We start from the raw sequence: 14,371 nt of genomic DNA, 5'->3' as shown, positions 1-14,371 counted from the left end.
GTAATTATAGGCAATATAGCACAATTTATATAGGCATACATAGCACCGCTGTTAATATTTTCATTATACACGTATATTTTTCATTCATACATTATTATTTATACTCACTATGTATAATTCTGACCCATACACCACCACCATTTATCGCACAATACACACACCCTCTATGTATAATTCTGACCCATACACCACCATTATACACTCACTCATTTGTCAGGTATACAGTGCTATTTTACAGTGATGAAATATGAATGTGTATAAGCCGAGTGTATGCTGCCATGTGTATAAGCCGAGTGTATGCTGCCATGTGTATAAGCCGAGTGTATGCTGCCATGTGTATAAGCCGAGTGTATGCTGCCATGTGTATAAGCCGAGTGTATGCTGCCATGTGTATAAGCCGAGTGTATGCTGCCATGTGTATAAGCCGAGTGTATGCTGCCATGTGTATAAGCCAGTATGCTGCCATGTGCTTCTAAGCCAGTGTATGCTACCATGTGTGTATATAAACCAAAATTGCTTGCTGCCATGTGTATATAAGCCAGTGTATGCTGCCATGTGTATAAGCCGAGTGTATGCTGCCATGTGTATAAGCCGAGTGTATGCTGCCATGTGTATAAGCCGAGTGTATGCTGCCATGTGTATAAGCCGAGTGTATGCTGCCATGTGTATAAGCCGGTATATGTATGTGTAGCCGGTGTATGCTGCCATGTGTATAAGCCAGTGTATGCTGCCATGTGTATAAATAAAGTATGCTATGTGTATAAGCAGAGTGTATGCTGCCATGTGTATAAGCCGAGTGTATGCTGCCATGTGTATAAGCCGAGTGTATGCTGCCATGTGTATAAGCCGAGTGTATGCTGCCATGTGTATAAGCCGAGTGTATGCTGCCATGTGTATAAGCCGAGTGTATGCTGCCATGTGTATAAGCCGAGTGTATGCTGCCATAAATGCTCATTGATTATTGATATATGTTGATGCCGCCTTTCACAGCAGCGGCCATTAATATGTAGATTGATCTCGCTATTATGGGGAGGGGGATGGTGGGGAGGGGGATGGTGGGGAGGGGGATGGTGGGGAGGGATGGTGGGGAGGGGGAAAAGAGGGAGGGGGTGATGGGGTTTGTGGTGTGTTTGGCGGGGGGGGAGGGGGTTGTTTACATACAAGGTAGCCAGTTGGTTCTTTACAATATGACCTGTTTTTAAACCCTTCCTTCTTGTTATTATACCTTAACCACCATTATCACCATTACCACCATCATCACCATCACCATCCATTACCACTATCCATTTGCTTTAATATCTACCACCATTACCACCACTCGTCACTACTACCACCATTATCTACCACCATTACCACCACTCGTCACTATCACCATTATCTACCACCATTCATCACTACCTACCACAATTCACCACTATCACCATCCACTACCAGCGTCACACACACACACACCTGTAATCATATCAGGTTCACAGGTGTTTTTCCCACATATACACCTGTAAACGAGTCCAAATTACATTCACACCTGTGCACCTTTAATTAACGCCATCACACAGGTGTACACTTATCACCCACCCACTCGTGTACACCTGTATATGCGTACACTACTCACAAATTACACATACATACATACATACATAACCCAATGTACCTTAATAGTGGGTTGATGTAATAGGTAGATGGGGGGGGAGGGAGGGAGGTAGATGGGGGAGGAGGGAGTGGAGCCAGGGAGGGAGGGGGTAGATGGGGAGGGAGGGAGTAGATGGGGGAGGGAGGGGTAGATGGGGAGGAGGGTAGAGTGGGGGAGGGAGGGGTAGATGGAGGGAGGGGGTGGAGGGGAGGGAGGGTAGATGGAGGGAGGGGGGACAGGTGAAGGACACAATAGGGGTCAATGGCATGGGTCAGTGTGTACAGGTGTGATCAATAACACCTGTACAGTTATGATGTATTTGAAGGGAATTAATTATAGGTGGAATTAATGAATTATAGGTATTATTATGTATTGGAATTATAGTAGTGGTGGTTATAATGATTTAATTAATAGTAATGATATAGTAAAAGTATTAATGACTTGATAATAATGATGATAATGATAACAACAACGAACTTGGTATAATAATAATAATGACTCATTCATATGCATAAATTAACGATATTCATAGATTAATAATAAATGCATAAATAAACGAGATATTAAGTGATAAACACGTGAATAAATGAGAGAGAGAGAGGGAGAGAGAGAGAGAGAGAGAGAGGGAGAGAGAGAGAGGGAGAGAGAGAAACACTAACAATAATATGGCGGCATAATTTATATCATGTTAATATCGTCAGCGGCGGCATGGGAGTTTTATATCGTACTGGTGTCACCGTCAACCTTTTTCATGACTGCAAATATCCAGCATTAAATATATTGACGCGTGTATGATACAGCGGTAATTGAACGATGGGCAAACTAGCTATTTTAATTATTTTAAAAAATATCAATGAATCCTGCAAAGCGGCCGGTCATTACCTGGTGGAATGGACGCTGCTCCCCCTCCCCCTCCCCCTCCCCCTCCCCCTCTTCCCCTCCGCCATGGGTAGAAGAGGGGTGCCAATGGGTTTATTTCCTCTAATTAAAATAATGTCAATGTTTTAAAAGCCCCCGTTATGTTGTAAATAATGCCTTTTTAAGCATCACTCGAGCGTTGTGTATGTATGTGTGTGTCGAAATTAAAAATGTAATGATTTTTTAATTCTCTCTGGTCACTATACATACGTGATGGAAATATGGTTTGTTGACATTGTGATAACTTAACATTTTAAATAGGCGACATTGGACTATTTTCATTACGATAATTACTCAACTATAATACTACAATGAGTACAATGACTACCCACACAACAAAAATCCGAGTACGATAATTTAACCCTTAATTATGATAGATTAACCATTTAAGTATGATAACTTTTCTTATGTACGATAACTTCTTACCTCGAGTACGATAAAGATTCATTTAATATAATAATAACATGAGTACGATAACGACTCAGTACAATGATGGCTGTTGGGGTGTGGCTGTCGGTGGTGGCTGTCGGTGGTGGCGTGACAGACCTTCATCAACACCTTTAGACTAACACCACAACAATATAAAGAGGAATCATTATGGCGCGCACACACACACAACCCCGATATAACAACGAGGTGATATATCTAGGTCACATTACAGTTTATATACAATTCCTCTACAAAAACTAATTTTTTTAATAATTAATATTTTCTACGTAATAATTAAATTAACAAGTCAGTCAGCCAGTGAGTAATAATTTTAATAACCTTTTTAAAAATAACATTATGAATAGCTAATAAAAACTCACTCTTGTTTTTATAATGTTTATGATTTTAATAGGTTTAAGTATAAAGTTTTATATGGTTTAAGGGTTTATATTAATTGGTTTATGATATATTTAAATAATAAGTTTTAATTGTTTGTTTGTTTCCTTACAGACGGAGATCGCCAAGAGGCTAAACGCGATACTAGCACAGATTATGCCCTTCTTATCCCAAGAGGTGAGTGTCTGGTGTTTTGGGCAGTGTCATGGGGTAGTGTCACGTGTCATGAGGTAGTGTCATGGGTGTAGTGTCACGTGTCATGAGGTAGTGTCATGGGGTAGTGTCACGTGTCATGAGGTAGTGTCATGGGTGTGGTCATAGGGCAGTGTTATAGTATCGTGTCATGGGGGTGTAGTGTCGAGGTAGTGTCATGGGTGTAGTGTCAGGGCAGGTCATGTGTCATAGGAGTAGTGTTATGTGTCATGGGTAGTGTTATGTGTCATGGGGTAGTGTCGTGTTATGGAGATATGTGTCATGGGATAGTGTCAGTTATGGTAGTGTCGTGGATAGTGTCTGTTGGGTAGTTGTCGTGGGTAGTGCCGTGTTATGGGGTAGTGTCAGTAGTAGTGTCAGGTGTCATGGGTAGTGTCATGTGTCATGGGAGTAGTGTTATGTGTCATGGGGTAGTGTCACGTGTCGTGGCAGTGTCACGTGTCATGGGGTAGTGTCACGTGTCATGGGATAGTGTCATGGGGGTAGTGTCACGTGTTATGGGATAGTGTCACGTATCATGGGATAGTGTCACGTGTCATGGGATAGTGTCACATGTCATGGGGTAGTGTCACGTGTCATGGCATAGTGTCACGTTATGGGGATAGTGTCACGTCATGGGATAGTGTCACGTGTCATGGGATAGTGTCACGTGTCGGGGATAGTGTCACGTCATGGGATAGTGTCACGTGTCATGGGGTAGTGTCACGTGTTATGGGTTGTCATGTGTCATATTTTTCACTTGTGTTGTGTCATATGGTGTCATGTGTAGTTGATCGTGTTATGTCATTAACCTCAATCATCAATAAGGTCACCAATTAACGGGGTCAATGTCACTTGTCAGGTTAGGTTAGGTCACGTCAACAATTAGGTCAGGTATTGTTAAGCTCACCAGGTCAAATAATCAGGTCACCAGGTCATCAATCAGGTCACCAGGTCAATAATCAGCTCACCAGGTCATTATTGGGGTCAGTGGGCCTTGTTATCGTGTGTGTGTGTGTGTGAAGACTCTTGTGTGTGTATGTGAGTGTGTACGGCTGCTGCCTGTGTACGTGTTCGTGAACGTGTTGGTAATAGGAGACTGTGTGTGTGTGTGTGTGTGTGTGTGTGTGTGTGTGTGTGTGTGTGTGTGTGTGTGTGTGTGTGTGTGTGATATGATAAAAATTAATATTAAAATTTATATTAATGTTGTCTATGTATTTTTATATATACACACACACACACACACACATGAACAGTATATCAAGATGTGTGTGTATACCTGAGATCTAGTCTCTCTCTCTCTCTCTCTCTCTCTCCCAAGCTGTTAATTATGACAGAGTGGCGGTAGGTGTGCGAGGGGTCATTAGAGACAGTAATTATACCTGGCCGGAGTTAATGATGTGCCGTACCAGGTGTGAAGAACCGCAGGTGAGAGGAGATGTAGCCACCTGCCTCACCTGACTGGGTTTTATAGGGTGTGTTGGAGTGTGTTGTGGTTTCTAAAGGGTATTGGTGAAGTGTGTTGGGGGTTTTGAGAGTGTGTTGGAGTGTGAGATGGTTTCGAAAGGGTGTGTTGTGGTTTCTGTAGGGTGTGTTGGAGTGTGTTGTGGTTTTTATAGGGTGTGTTGTGGTTTCTGTAGGGTGTGTTGGAGTGTGTTGTGGTTTTTATAGGGTGTGTTGGAGTGTGTTGTGGTTTTTATAGGGTGTGTTGTGGTTTTTGTAGGTGTGTTGGAGGTGTTGTGGTTTCTGTAGGTGTGTTGGAGTGTGTGTTGTGGTTTCATAGGGTGTGTTGAAGTGTGTTGGGTTTATGGGTGTGTTGTTTCTAAAGATGTGGTAGAGTGTGTTGGTTCTGTAGGGTGTATTGGAGTGTTGGGTTTCAGGATGTGGTAGAGTGTGTTGTGGTTTCTATAGGTGTGTTGGAGTGTGTTGGTTAGGGTGTGTTGGGTTTCTAAAGGATGTGGTAGAGTGTGTTGCGGTTTCTATAGTGTATTGGAGTGTGTTGGGTTTCTAAAGGATGTGGTGGTAGGTGCGGTTTCTATAGGGTGTATTGGAGTGTGTTGAAGTGTGTGTTGGGTTTCTAAAGAATATACCATTATATTTTCTTCATTATTTTTCCACCCATGAGTATACTTAAGTCAGATATACCACCCTATCTTAATATACTAATACCGGGTATATCGTTTTATTCAGGCTATACCACTATTTCAAGTATATTATATTATCATACCTTCTCCCAGAATATACTAGTTTTAATATATCATCATATTTCGCCCCCAAAATATACCATTATACTCCCGTTATACTCCCCATTATACTTCCTGTTATACTTCCCGTTATACTCCCGTTATACTCCCCGTTTACTCCCCGTTATACTCCCATTATACTTCCCGTTATACTCCCTGTTATACTCTCCCGTTATACTCCCCATTATACTCCCCATTTACTTCCGTTATATTCCGTTTGTTATAATTATATCTATACTTCCGTATATCCGTTATATTCCCTGTTATACTCCATTCCCCACCTACTAGTTATCGTGACCAGTGACTATAAGAGGAGTATAATTTAGTCGTATAATCATTAAGTATAATATGAATATCATTCCTACGTTAACAGACAGACTGATATGGAAGGTTGATTGATATATACCGTCTTGTCACCTGGGGAGGGAGGGGGGAGGGGGGTTAAATAATTATTGTCTGACTATTGCAACATAACACACCAATAACACCAAACACAACCCACACCTCCCCACACCCCACACCTCACAACCCCACCCCACAACCCCACCCACACCCACCCCCACAACCACACCCCACCCCACAACCACACCACACCCCACCCCCACCCCCACCCCACAACCCCACCCCACCCCCACCCCACCCACACACACACCCCACAACCCACAACACACCCCAAACCCACACCCCACCCCACAACCAACCCACCCCACACCCACCCACCCCACCCCCACACCCCACCCACACACCCCTCCAACCCCACCCACCCCCACAACCCCATCAATATAACCTTAAACAGTACTTATATAAAGGTCAACATAATCTCTCACCCTGTACATTTTATCATGGTAATAACTTTTTATTATATACAAGGGTCATAATATGTCCTCTAATATATCCAATAAGTCAGCCAGTTTGGGAGGGGTGGGGGGGGTGGGTTATATTGGTTATACTGGGTATATTAGGTATATTTTATGAGACTTGTATAGTATGTGTGTGTGTGTGTGTGTGTGTGTGTGTGTGTGTGTGTGGTGTGTGTGTGTGTGTTGTCAGCGATATATTCCGTCTGCGTTTCTGTACTTTCTCCTCCTCCTTCCTTCCTTTCCCTTCCTCCTTCCTTCCCCTCCCCTTTCTTCCTTCTTATTCTCCTTTCCTACTCCCTTTTCTCCTCCTCCTTCCCCTTTCTCCCTTCTTCCTCTTCTCCCTCCTTCCTTCTTCCCTCCTTCCTTCTTCCTCCCCACCGATAGCCCCTAACACGACGTTCATACTGCTCATGTCGCAGCTAAGCCAACAACGTCAGCTTTTTTTTTTGCTGATCCTGTCCACGTCAGCTGCCGCCTACGTCAGCGTTACCCACGTCAGCTGTCAGTCACCCACGTCAGCTGTTCCTTGCTCTCTCACCCCCTGTCAGCTCTCATCGTCGCCGTCAGCACTTTATCTCTCACGTCAGCTATCCCTCTATCAACGTCAGCTCTCACCACCCACGTCAGCCCATTATAGTGGTGTGTGGGCGGTGGTGGGCGTGTAATTGATCTCTCCCGTTGTTATAGCACATAGACCTATAATTTCTCCCCTCCCATTGGCAGATGATAGTAGTGGCGTATAATTCCTCTTTGGTAGATATTAATTGCGTATAATAATCTTCCACAGGTAGATTATAAAGCGTATAATTTGTGATGATGTTTTTCTTATCATATTATAGGTGTATAAAATACTTTAGTGGGTAACCAAGGCAATTGTGTGTGTGTGTGTGTGTAAGATATTTATTGGGGTATGTATGGTAATAAAAACGCACACAGAATGAGGGAGAGAGAGAGAGAGTTATACAATTAATTTTTCATTTTGTCTTATTAATTTTTAAAACAAAAAAAAAAATCTCAGAAAATTAAATAAAAACATTTTTTTTTACATATTAAACTAAAAGAATAAATCTAAATGGGGTAATTAGCGCCCAATTTACCTATTACTAATAACATAAATATAACAACACAATTACGGGCAATTTATCCAGTCAATTTTATTATAATGAGGTAATAATTGTGTGAAATTGGAGATAAATCTATTTCCCAATTTCATAGTGGATGTGGACCCTATTATTGGTAGATTATGTACTATTTCGTATTATTGTGAAGGAGAATAGACACTGTAATTGGTAGGGTGGATTTTTTCCCTATTTTAACGGGGCTGAAGTACTGTAATTGGCAAGGGCTTATATTTTTTTTTTACCTATTTTGACGTTGATAATTGAAGTCTCATTTATAGGGTGAATTTAATCCCCCAATTTTGACAATATAAGTAAATCTGTAGTAATAGGTGAAATTTTTTACACCAAACCTATTTCAAACGTGGGTATAAAATAGGTAAATACACTATTAGCTTATAATTACCACTCCACGTCATTCAATCATTACCTAATCACCATATAATCATAACACAGGTAATTGGGTAAAGTTAATAGAGCGCCAATTTATCTTTTAATAGCAGGTGTGACAGGTGTAATTAACTATTAAAATATGACAGGTTATAACAGGTGACTAATTGCTCATAATTGAGTGTAACAGATTTGTAATTCGTGGGTTAATGTGGAAGCCAATTTTTTTTAATAGTGGATGCAGGTTAATTGGGGTTTTAATTGGAATATATGATATGTATGTGAAAGTACACTAGTGTTTTATATATAGACACACACACAACACACACACACACACACACACACACACACACACACACACACACACACACACACACACACAAGCTCTTAACTAACCAGAACCCATCCCACATACAAATATCACCCTTACCCACACACGAATACCTGTAGCACACGTGTCAATCCACCCCCCACCTCTGGTCACCATGGGTCATCAGCACCAACAACAGGTGGCGGCGGCGATAGAACGGGCTAAGCAGGTCACCATGACTGAACTCAACTCAATTATTGGGGTAAGTTTACAGGTGTGTGTGACCAGGTGTTCTATGTATACCTGTTGATATCACCATTATTCTCGTTAAGGTGGGTGGGTTAGGAAGGTGGTGGGTGGGTAGGTGGGTGGGGGGGTAAGTTAGTAGGTGGGTGGTGGAAGTAGTTGTTTGCTGTATTGCTTAAAGGTTTTAGGAGGACAATTCAAATATATTTGGATCTTAGAAGGGGAGGAAGGAAGGAAGGGAAGGAAGGAAGAAGTTTCAGTGAAGGAGAGGAAGAGAGAGTTTCAATGTCTTAGGAAGGAGAAGAGGGAGGTTCTCATGTCTTAAAAGTAAGGAAGGAAGGAAGGAAGGATATCACTGCAGGTAGTGAAGGAGGTATATCATTGCAGGTAAGGAGGGAAGAAAAGGAGGGTAGGAGGTGGGAAGGAAGGAAGGAAGGGTAGGTAGGAGGAGGAGGGAGGAAGGAGGGTAGTGTAGGAAGGAAGGAGGGAGGTTAGATTAGATTAGGGTCAAGTTAAATCAGGTTAGGATTGATCAAGTTAGGTCAGGTCAACTTAGGTTAGGTTAGGTCAGGTCAGGTCAACTTAGGTTAGGTTAAGAGTCTCTGATATTATATATAAAGGTAAGAGATTGAAAGACATCAGGTAAACACAGGTAGATATCATTATATACATGTCAATCCAGTATACATATATATATATATATGTGTGTGTTTTTATATTCCTATATGAAAGTTAAGTATAATTTATATATATAATTTTTTGGTATTTTCTTAATATTAGTTATAATTCAGAAGAATGATATATATAGTTATAGATATAATTTATATATAATCATTATTTATTATAGGAAATTATATTCAAGTTATGAGAATTTATATTTTTTATTTTTTTTAAGTAAATGAGTAAAGGTGTTGCTATATTTTATGTGTTATAGAAAGTCACATTATTAAATTATATGAAGAGCATAAGAATATATTACACCAAACTTCATGAAACGCAGAATAATATAGTTAAGTAGATAATAATTATACTAGCTCCTATTAATCGGGGTAATAGTGTATATAAATTGCTATAAACCCACATATATTAGCTATTAAAGACACAAATCAATATACTAGTAAAAAAAAAACAATATATTTCTTGAATAGTGAAGTTCTGGGCTATATTCTAAGAGGGTTTAAAAAGGTTATATCACAGAATACCTCGTTTTAACCACCTCTTCTGCTTAATATATATGTACTGTATATAAAATTTTTTTTGGTCAATTTAACCTCAAAATAAAAATTCAAAAATACCAAAAAAAAAAAAATACAAAATAAAGTTGGAGTGACAATGGAAGGGTTACAGATGTTATTCTATTGTCTTGCAGCACCAGAGAAACGAGTTACCACGAATTTTGGTTAGTATTACATCTTCATTAGTTGGTGTAAGTCCCAAGGAGAGAAAGTAGAACCAGCCAATAGTGTATTAGAGAGAAAACGAGAGAGAGAAAAGAGGGTGGGTATGAGGGTTAAAGAGAGAAAAGAGAGAAGAGAGAGAAGAGGAAAATATTCAAGAACAAGTAGAAATATATTTTTTTTGGGTGGGGGTTAATTTAGGAATGGGTTTTTAAAAGGATTTATTTTTTTATGAGGAAGGAGATTATAAGGATTTATTCAGATATTCGATAGGATTTTTTTTTAGAACAGTAAATTTTGTGTAATCTTAAAGAGGGATTACTTTGGATAGGTTGGATGGATTGATGGATTACAGTATCATAGGAAAAGGATTTATGGTAAGGATTATTACCAGTTTAATAAATCTTTAAATCCTGGAGGATGATGGGTTTAAAGGTGGATTACAATAGGATTAACTAAGAGAAAATTATGAAGAAGACAAAATAGTAATAATTAAAAGATATAAAGAAGAATTTAGTGAAAAAAAATACTTTGTAATGTATAGTTAATCGATAAACAATAAATAATAAAATAAATTAAGTATAAAAAAGAAGATTCAAAAACACGATAATTAAGAAATATTGATAAAAAAGGGGGGAATTAATCTTAACTCGTAGTAAAGCAGAGGAGTAATGAAGAAGGAAGATAATTAAGGGAAAATGAATAATTAGGGATTAATGAAGAGGAATAATAATAAAAAAAAATGATAATTAAAGAAAATAGATAAATATGAACCTTTAAGAAATAATAAATAGATGACTAATGAAAATAATGAAGAGGTAAACATAGCCTTCTTCCCCAGATAGTAATTTACCTATTTTTTTTATTCACTTCCCCAGTTATTCATTTTATTTATTCCTTATTTATTCTTTTTGTAATTTATTCTATTTTCGTCGAATTTACGTAGAGTTTTAGAACAAATTCGTCAGTTTTATTTTACTCTTTTCTGTGCTGTTTAATTCTGGTCTTATTCGGTCTTATTCTTTATTCATTTTCTGCCTATTTCCCATTTTCTTTACATCCTTAGACCCTTTAGTTATAATAGGCACCAATTTTAATAGTCCCCAGTGCAAATTGGCTCACGTAACCAGGTATAAAGCCTCCCCTCTCCTGTAGACACGATAAAGAAATAAAATAAATATAATAATAAATAATAATAACAATAAAAGTCTCTTCCTTATCATTTAAAAAAAAAATATTCTGAAAAAATTATTATTCACTGCATCTCCAATTTCTTCACTACGAGATTATTCATTTAGTTTATTGACGGAATTAATAAATATTTAACTTGGCTTGGTTGACTCCCTATACTCCTTGCTTTTAAAGTCTTCATAATTCCGGTTGTTTTTGTAGTTATTGAGGCAACCAAAAAAAAAAAAATAATAATTATTAAACCCAAATCATTTTATAAAAAAAAAATTCCACCTAAATTTTTGGTATTATATTTCAATCACGGGGACAAGTTTGTATAGTTATTGGTAGTTTATATAATTACATTTTTATTGTTTAGATTTGAATGTATATATAGATATGTGTATGAATATTATCAAATAGAGTGTTGTTGTTAATAGATAAAGAAATATATTGTTAGTGTGTGTTATGATTTGAAGTATATTGAGTTACATGACTTTATTGTTACACTCCACCACTCTGGTCACTCACTATTTTGCTTCCTTTTTATTTTACTGTATTAGGTCACCTATTTTGTTATTCACTACTCTGTTTTTTTGGGTAATGTTTCTTACTTATGCTACAGTGTGTCACTCACTGTCACTCACCCTTCACCCACTGTAATTAGCTTTCAATTGTTACTCATCATTACCCTTTGCTTAGTGTAACTATTTTATCACGCAGCATCACCTTTAACTCACCCGTCACTCACCACTTCCAACCGTTACTCATCATCAACCGTTACTCACCTTCAACTGCCACTCATCATCAAACCGTCACTCACCAACCGTCAATCATCACCAAGTCACTCACATATATCACACATGTCACTGATATTTGTCTTGTGAGTTCCCGAAGGTAAACTGGATGTTGAGTTCCTGAGTTTGTAACACACACACACACACACACACACCTCGGTCGTGTATAAACTCCATAACTCTGAGAGACAGACGACAGGCGTTGTAATTTGCTGTGATAAATAATATTTTTTGGTACATATAACTTAATAGCGTACACGAGGAATATAGTATGAGGTTAATAGTGTATATAACGTTAATATTTGCTGTAATGATAGTAAATAGATGGCGTAAAATGATGTATAGACGATATAATATGCTTAAGTAAATAAACAATTCGTGTATAGACGATGTAAATGCATAAAATATGTTTTGTATAGATAATATAATGTGAAAATTAATTGAATCTTGAGACTTTGTGTAAACGAAATAACTCAAGAGGAAAAACAACAGAGAGTCTACCTATAAACATTACGAGTCTCCGTGCTAGAATTATAAACGATATGATTCACAGAAAACAAAAGACCGTCTGCTAAAAATATAAACGACATGACTCTAAAACAAAACACAAACAAAAAAAGTCAGACTCGCCGAGCCAAAAGTATAAACGATGTGACTCGGGTGAAAAACAAATGGTTCGCATATAATTGGTCTGTTTGTGTGTGTGTGTGTGTGTGTGTTAGCGGGAGGATGAGAGGAGGAGGGGGGAGAGAGTGGGGGGAAGGAAGGAGGTACTAAATGTATAAACGATATAATCCCCGTTCAACTCGCCTGAATAAATTGCCCCGACTGTGAATAAAAACGATGTGACGCCGAAACTAATGACTTGTGCATAAATGATAGGAGGTGATGGAGGGGCCACCGCTTTGTTAAATAATATAAAGTGATGTCACCCTGCCAGTATAAGTTTGACTTAAAACAAACGCAGCAGCCGCCAAAAGACCCTCAAAAGATGGCCTCAAAACAAATGCTAGGGATATAAATAATAGGATGAGAGTATAAATGACGTGACCCAAATATAAAAGTATAGATGACGTGACCCAAACATAAAAGTATAGATGACGTGACCCAAACATAAAAGTATAGATGACGTGACCCAACACTATAAAACAAAGTTAAACCCTTGAGTACGGTGGTTTAACCCTTTTGAGTACGATGGTTAAGTCATCATACTCCAGGTGATAAGTCATCATACTTAAGGGGTTAATGCATCGTACTCTCAGGCCAAATACATTGTACTCAGAGACTGGCATCGTACTCAGGGGAATGACATCGTACTCAAGGGACTAGCATCGTACTCAGGAGCTCTGGCATCGTACTCAGGGGAATGACATCGTACTCAAGGGACTAGCATCGTACTCAAGGGCTCTGGCATCGTACCCAGGGAATGACATCGTACTCAGGGGCTCTGGCATCGTACTCAGGGGACTGGTATCGTACTCAACGCTGCCAGTACCACAAGTTGGCCCTACATCACCACAAGTAACCTTACACCACTACCTTTCACCTCACACGGGTCTCGGTAACAGGACCCAGGACCCATCCTGCTGCCGCCCACCACCTTCCCACACCAGAGACCCCACATGCCACCCTGCCACCCACCACCTCCCCACCAGACCCCACATGCCACTGCTGCCCACCACCTCCCACACCAGAGACCCCACATGCCACCCTGCCACCCACCACCTCCCCACACCAGAGACCCCACATGCCACCCTGCCACCCACAGAAGGGCTCCCCACACACCACTCTGCCACCCATCTACGATTTAATGGTGGAGTTTGTGTTGGAGGAAGAAGGAGTACAGTGCTTGTTGGAGGTGTTAATACAGTTTGTGGTGGAGAATAAACTGGTGTTGGCGAATAAACTAGTTAAATGGCGAATAAACGGTACCGGTTGCGAACAAACTAGTGTTAAAACATTCTGTGGTGGCGAATAAACTAGTGTTATTCTGCGAATAAACTAGTGTTAAAACATTCTGGGTGGCGAATATTTAGTAAAACATTCTGTGGTGCGAATAAACTAGTGTTAAAACATTCTGAGAATAAACCTAGGTTGCTAGAGCCTTGCTCGAGAGAAAAACTCCCGCCACCGCCCACAAGAAGTGCAATACAAACCGTCACGTCACTATGAAGAAGCTGGGAGGGGTCTTGGGAGCAGGAGGGTCTTGGAGTGGAGGGTCTTGGAGTAGAGGGTCTTGGAGTAGGAGTCTTGGAGAAGACTTGAACAGTTTTGG

At 39.5% G+C, this 14,371-nt stretch overlaps 1 protein-coding gene across 1 annotated transcript in view; it reads left to right on the top strand.

Moving 5' to 3' along the window:
- LOC121855712 (protein groucho-like) overlaps positions 1–14,371 on the top strand; it is a 91,767-nt gene that overhangs the window by 7,546 nt on the left and 69,850 nt on the right. The window contains exons 5-7 of the mRNA XM_042350803.1: positions 3,488–3,550; positions 8,656–8,748; positions 10,102–10,131. Coding sequence (XP_042206737.1) covers positions 3,488–3,550; positions 8,656–8,748; positions 10,102–10,131 — 186 coding nt within the window. The remainder of the gene's footprint in view (positions 1–3,487; positions 3,551–8,655; positions 8,749–10,101; positions 10,132–14,371) is intronic.

Source organism: Homarus americanus, unplaced genomic scaffold (assembly GCF_018991925.1).
Source record: "Homarus americanus isolate GMGI-L3 unplaced genomic scaffold, GMGI_Hamer_2.0 scaffold47947, whole genome shotgun sequence".
Lineage (NCBI taxonomy): Eukaryota > Metazoa > Arthropoda > Malacostraca > Decapoda > Nephropidae > Homarus > Homarus americanus.
This window is presented reverse-complemented; position numbering and strand designations above follow the sequence as displayed.